A 6857-nucleotide genomic window follows, 5' to 3' on the forward strand; every position below is an offset into this window, starting at 1 on the left:
GCATTCTTTCACTGCAGCCTGCCTGTCCTGCCCCCAGTTCTCTGGTTTAGTCACATGTATTTGATATGGATTTAGATACTGTACGTTTTGTAAGGTGGTAACGTACATTTTAACCATTTTCTAACGGACAGTCAGCGGCCTTATTTCATTGTGCAGCTGCCGCCACATCCCCCGTCACCGAGTTGTGCTCCTTGTGATTCTTTGGGCTGTATTTTGTTCTTTCGTCACCTTCTTGAGGTAGATGGTTCTGCAACTAATCATGGTGCTTTGCAGGTGTGTACGAAGTCGGTAAGTTTCCCTTTAGCTGGGCCCTAGTTGTATTTCTGCAGAGCCCTTGGGCCCTAATGGCTATGCACTGTGCTATGGGACCCTAAAGGTCAGCAGTTTGAAACCACCAGCCTCTCCTTGGGAGAAAGAAGGGGCTCACCACTCCCCTAAACAGGTAAAGCCTCAGAAACTCAGAGGCAGTTCTACCCTGTCCTGTAAGGGCCAATGAGTTGGCACTGACTCACTGGCAGTGAGTATTTTCACTATCATTCAGCTATAAGGATTTTTTTCCTATGCTCTACTGGTTACTTCATCTCCTGTCAACTTGAGCGAAGGGGTGGAGCCTAGCCTGTCAATCGGGTCATAGCCGCTGTGTGGGCATGGCCTTCGGGACTCCTGTGTTCCTCCCTGGAGGCAGGACTCACACTCTCTCTGCTTCACGTTCTGTTGACAAGCCACATGAAGCCATGCTGATGGCAGCCAGAGCCCTGGAGCTGGAGGAGCCACATAAGAGAGCCGCGCCAGCGCCGAGACGCTTCCACAAGACTTTTCACCCACTGGCCTGTGATCTTCCTGCTTGAGTCTGTGGAATTTATGGACTAGTTTCAGGCAAATGGGCTAATATCAGACTTATGGGCTTGATCTGGACTGGAATGTTTTCGTAATATACAGTTGCTCTCTCTCATGCACCTGGGTGTCTCTGGATTTGTTTCTCTACTCCACCCGGACTCACACACACGCTCAGTAAAAGGCGCTGTGGTATGCGATGGTAAAGCACTTTGCTGTTCCCCCAAAGGCCAGCTGATGGAAAGACCAGTCCGTGCGGGAGAAAGATGTGGCACAGTGCATTACAGCCTTGCAAATACCACGAGGCAGTGCTCTTACCACTGGACCGGACTCACAGCAGTGGTCCTCCCGCCCTCCTTCTTTGTGGTGCAGTCATCAAACCCTTGGCTGGTATTGGACATCGTTCCTGCTGTGAAGCGACCAGCCCCTGGGGGGTGGGGAGAGGAGGAAATGATGGCAGTCTGTTTCTACACTGGTGACTGACGCCAACGCCCCGGCGGGCTGGGTCTGCTTGTCCTTTAGAGCAGCCAAGTCAGAATCGACTGTATGGGAGGGCTTTACATACTTATCGTTATTTTTTTTAAATGTCCAAATGCTGTCTAGGACGATGGGCCATCCCGGAAATGGGTCGTGTGATGGCTGTACAACAGCAGTCAACACAGTGAACCCCGCTGAAACGGGCACACCAAATGGAGGGGCTGGCAACTGTTTTGTTCAATAGCTTGACCACACAGGAGCATGTCTATGCAAAGCAAGGCTCTGATTGTGCTTAGTAAACATTACTACCGCCTCCTCAGCAAACAGGATAATTAAGACACAATAAAAAAATAAGAAAAAGGAAAATGGTAAACATGGAAAAGACACAAGTGAACTTTTGAGTTATCTTTGCATGTGTGCTCACGTGACTGGCCTCCCCCGTCATTCCTGGCTCACAGAATGTGCACGGGGAGGGCCCGCTTGCCTGCCCTCCCCTGACATCACCCGAACATGCTTCCCTGACCTCGGGACCTCTGTGTGCACTTCAGGCCCTACTCAACAATCAGGTCGTTTTTGCTTTTAAATGAAAGATATTTAAAAAAAAATTCCTCTGGGAAGCCTTCCCTGAAGTATCCGTAGTTATATGTATCTATATAAAATTTTGTTATTGTGGCAAAATGTGCCTAAGCAAAAGTGTTGCCATTTTAAAGAGTGTAAATACTAGCGCTGTGTGCTCACCTGGTCTCTGGCTAACTCCTGCCTCTCTGAGAGGCCCTGTCAAAGTCTTCTGCTGAATGGCCTCTGCTCGGAGAGTCCCCGCGGCAGCACTTGTCCCGGCTGTGAGAAGGTGAACTCCGGCGTAGGGTCAGTACCAAGTACAGAATGGGTACAGTGAATCTGAGCGCTTCACTCGCTGGTAAACATTCCTATCCTGGCGTCCCAGGCTCATGTGGACCTGTAAGTCAGAGCAGAACTACCCCTGTGGGTTTCCGAGACCGTGTATCTTTACAGGAGTGGGAAGTCTCATCTGTGTCCAGCAGGTGGTTTTGAACTTCTGGCCTTATGGTTACCAGGCCATAACCCACTATACCACCAGGGCTCCCTCTGTTCTGCAAAGTTGCTATGAATCGGAATGACTTGATGGCAGTGATTTTGGGGTTGGGGGGAGTTTGGGGTCACAGAGAACACCACACGAGCATTGCTACTTTCCTCCTATTATATTCATACCAATCTTCGTGGTTATGGTCCACTTCTCGCCACTCCATGCTGCCCAGGTCCCTTGAAGGCCCATTCTCAGCACCATGGCTGGGTAGAGACTGCTCAAGCAGCCAGAGTCCCTGTACTGAACTTTCTTGCCAGCAGGTGGCAGACAAAGCATGAAAGTTGAACTTTACTTCCTCAGCCTCCCATTTAAAAGCTTACTGGGTCCTATTACCTTGTTTGTAATGAGCCCACTGCTAATTGTAAGGTCAGAGGTTCAAACCCATCAACTGCTTCATGAGAGAAGGCTGAGGTTATCTGCTCCCATGAAGATTTAGTTTCAGACACCCTGTATGCAGCAGCAGTGAGATTCTGTTAATAGGGTTACCCTGCTTGTGGGTTTATCCACCAGCCACTCCTTAGCCTCAAAGCCCTTAAGGAGTTCTACGTTGTCTTGTCGGTCACTGCGAGTCGGAATCAACTTGAACGCAAGGCTCTGGGGCTTTACTCCGGCATGAAGAGGATGCCCTGGCCATGGCTTTTGGTTCCCACGCTGCTGACCCTGCGTGTCAGGTAGCCTCACACTGCCTGGTCTCTTCCCCGAGTGCTTACCTGAGGATGTGCTCCGGCCAGAGTCCCCACTCGGCAGGACAATACCAGCTGCTCGAATACAGATTTCAAAGGCCGTGCACAGTCTCCAGCTCCCTTAGAAGCCCTCTCCCTGCTCCCCTGCTCATCCTCCGGACGCTGCGGCTGCACCTGGGTTTCTCTCCCCAGCTCTGGGGACGGTCCTATTTGCCTTTTAGCTAGTTGGTTTCTTTTTGACTTTTATGATATCGATAGGATCTGAAGACAAAAGGGGAAAAAAAGTTTGGGCAAGGAATGGGCTGGGGTAGGAAACTAAACGGCAAAAACTGGAGAATTTTAAATATTTTCGAAAAAGCAGAGAAGAGAGTAGACGGTATTGTCATCGCACAGGGACAGAGTAGTTTTGGGAAGTGGGCTACCCTCCGATCGTGTTGCTGTGTTGGCTCTAGCTTTGCAGGAGACTCCCCTAAAAGTGACAAGGCACACAAGTGTGGCTAGGGTGGGTAGGGGCCCTCAGGGCAGACGTGGCACTGATGATGCCGGCTGAGGGCGGACCATCTGGGCCGAGTCGACGGGGAGGGGAAGGTCATTCTACCCCTCACCATGCAGTCGATTCTGACCAGGCGACCCTTGAAAGACAGTCGAGGCTGTAAATATATAATTAATTGATTGATTGGTTTTATCATTATTTTTTGAGTCTGTAAATCTTTTATGGAGCAGACTGCCTCATTTTCCCCCAAGGTAGGCTCAAACTGCTGACCTTGCATTCAGCAGCCCAAGTGTTCACCCACGGCTCTACCAGGGCCCCTCCTCCACAGGCAGGAGGAACGATCTGGGTGGACAGCAGAGAAGCACCCTCAGCTTCGTGTCCGGATGCTCCCCAGCCCACCCTCAGCTCTGCTCACACGCCACCTTGCGCCTCGCCTTCCTTGGGGGGCCCAAGACCCCTTTGGGCTTGTACATCGTATAGGGCACATTTACCCTATTAGGCCCAAGTTGTGAGATAGGCCAATTTTCTTGAGCACCTTAAACTTGGTTTCAGGACCTGCCAGTAAGATCCTTATCTGTCATATTCCGGCCCTCAGCTTCTAGCAAACCCACGCCAACCATGCTCACAAAGCATAACTCGTTTATCAGGCTGAAGAATGAGCAGGAGGGTCAGGGGAATGAATCATTTGGGGCAAATTTAAAGCAATTCACATTTTTCCAATGCTTCAGACCTGGGCAATGAACAAGCAAAGCCTATTCTTGGGTCCTAGGAACCCCCCAAAAGAGGAGAAGAGTGGTGTTCATAAGTTCTTTGGGGAGCTGTGGGTTGGGCCCAGGTCTCTGCTCTCTGCTGCATGACAGGCACACCCACCAGCATTCAGAACCAGTGGCCTCTCCAGGACACTGGGAGTTTGTTGTGGCAGTTCTATTCCACCAGCCTCAAGACGCTGCCATACCAGGGGGGTCTGCTTGGAGTTTCTTTCAGGAAGAAGTCTTAGAGCCCATTAAGCTCAACCTTGTCCGTCGTGTTGGTCACGGCAGAGGTGAGCTACCGGCTGAGTCATGACCAGCAGAGTTACAACCAGGATGTGAGTCCATCACACACAGTTGCCCTGGATCATCACCCTGAGGGCACCTCCACACTCCACTGCTCCGGCTGAACTCCCTGTGGGGCGCAAGTAACGAATGGCTCTGTCCCGAGATGGGCTACCAGCCTGGCTGTGCCAGGACATGGCTGCCACTAAGCTGCGGGTGCCCTCACTGTCTGTCTGTGCGGGCGCTACCCTTCCCTCGGGGAGGGCCAGGTGGAGGGATCTCAAAGCCAGGAGTGGGATGAGAAGGGCCCTGCCGGATCATAAAATAAAGGAGACAGGAGCCTTTCGCGGTGGGGAGGTTTATTGCAAACTGGTATAATTAAAGTGATATTTTACAGTGCTTCAGACAGGGCAGACGGCTCTGAGCCAGGCCTCAGCTTTGGCAGTGCGGAGCGCTCCCAGATGGCCCGGCACTTGCAGGGAACAGGGAGCCTGCCAGGAGGCGAGGGGAGTGGAGAGAGCCTTGAGCGGCTGCTTTAAATTCCCCATCTGCTCGGGGACAACAGCATCCCTCCTCTGGCCCAGGCTGCCCCCAGCTCAGGGTGCCTGGGTCACCCATACCACCACTCAGGGTGGGCTTGACTTTCCCTGCCGAGGCTTTCCCAGTGTGCACTGGACACCAGCAGCAGCAGAAGAGGAGAGACGCTCGCTCGTCGACAGGAACCTGCATGGAAGAGGCTCTGAGAACTGGCCGGGCCGCAGGGTCCCTGTGCTCTTGCTCCCCCGGGCGCTGCGTGGTGCTGCTGCCGGAGGTGCCGAAGGGCGAGCTTTCGAGACCCAGTGGGAGGATCACAGAGTGGAATCTGGGCCTAGCACAACACGGGAACACGGGAGGGCGGAGGACAATGGTGGGCTCCCGAGGTCATTCCCAGGAGGACGGGAGCACGACTTCGGAAGGAGAAGGAAGGGTTGTGTCTCCATTCTGCTCAAGGGGCTCCAGAGGTGGCCCTGCAGTTCAGGGTCACTGTGTGGGCACAGCGAAGTCCCAGGCGGCCTCCTGTGCACATTTCCACATAGCCTGCACGAGGCGGGTGAAGCCCATGTCTTTGGGCTTTTCCAGGCCTCGCATCAGCCGCTGCTTCATGATGGAGACAAATTCCTTGTTGCTCAGCTCCCCGTTGCCTGGAGGGAGAAGCAACACGGCAGGGAGGATGAGGAGGACTCTTGGAACAAAGCCACCGGAAAGTCCCACGGTTCACAAAGCCCAGGCTCTTTCCAAAGCCAATGTAATTGTCTGGTCCCCTGGACATTTCCGACTGTAACTCAGCGACAGTGCAGTGTGGTCTGACAATAGTTGAATGAGAAAATAAAGAGATGCTAGGTCCTGCATTAGGCATAGAGAGAGGAAGGACCCTGAGCTATGAGGGGCTTCAAAAAGTTACTGGAAAATTGGAATTAAAAAGATAATTGAGTTTTTCCATGGGCTTTTTGAATGATGCACAGTGAGTAAGCTGAAGAGGAAGTAGGAGCGGGATCCCCAAGGGTCTTGAAAAGGCACCTCCAGGCTGGCATGGTATCTTTCACACAGTGGAGTGCCAGGCAAAGGCGGGAAGCAGAGGAGCTGGGTGTGGTCACTTCTCTATCTGGGGTCAATTGCTCTGGCTGGATAGGTGAGGGGGGATCAGTGGGTGTCAGAACTGGGGTCCAGGGGCCTGCTGAGGGGTTGTGCAATAATCCAAGTGAGAATCAAAACAAAAATCAAATATACATATTTATTGAGGAATAATACAATTTGAGAATTGGGCAGGTGTGTGTGTGTGTGCGTGTGCGCGTGCGCGTGCTCTTATTTTCCTGGTGAAAGCCAAAATAAAAACCTAGCCTTCTGGGTTCATCCCATTTCCCCAAGGCCTGCCATTCTGGCTCTTCTGCGGCAGACTTTGGGTCCGGGAGCAGCATCGGGTCTAACCAGGTGGCCCTGCATGCCACATAGCGCAGCAACCCCTCTACAGCTGCCCACTGACCAGAAAGCTCCGCAGCAAACGCTGGCTAAGGAAAAGAATGGCCACTGTTCTGGTGGGGATCAGGAAGCTAACCAACAGACCTTTCCTAACCATCAGGCTGGTTTCTTTCTGAAGAAGGTACCGGAAAACCTAACTTGGAGCAGTTTTTCTGGCTCAGGAGCTTCAGAGATAGGATAGCTCACAGCAAGATTTAAAAACAAAAACAACCCCCCCC

General features: G+C 52.3%; 1 protein-coding gene across 3 annotated transcripts in view; it reads right to left on the reverse strand.

Moving 5' to 3' along the window:
- Nucleotides 1-4965: 4965 nt before the first annotated feature.
- The window catches only part of MICU1 (mitochondrial calcium uptake 1), a 246523-nt gene continuing 244631 nt past the window's right edge, over nucleotides 4966-6857 (reverse strand). For all 3 annotated transcript variants that reach the window (XM_045291556.1, XM_045291555.1, XM_030885953.2), the window contains one exon: nucleotides 4966-5804. In XM_045291556.1, coding sequence (XP_045147491.1) covers nucleotides 5644-5804 — 161 coding nt within the window. In that variant the 3' untranslated portion in view covers nucleotides 4966-5643. The remainder of the gene's footprint in view (nucleotides 5805-6857) is intronic.

This window comes from Echinops telfairi, unplaced genomic scaffold (genome assembly GCF_000313985.2).
Source record: "Echinops telfairi isolate 266 unplaced genomic scaffold, ASM31398v2 ScPeMD7_70;HRSCAF=299, whole genome shotgun sequence".
NCBI lineage: Eukaryota > Metazoa > Chordata > Mammalia > Afrosoricida > Tenrecidae > Echinops > Echinops telfairi.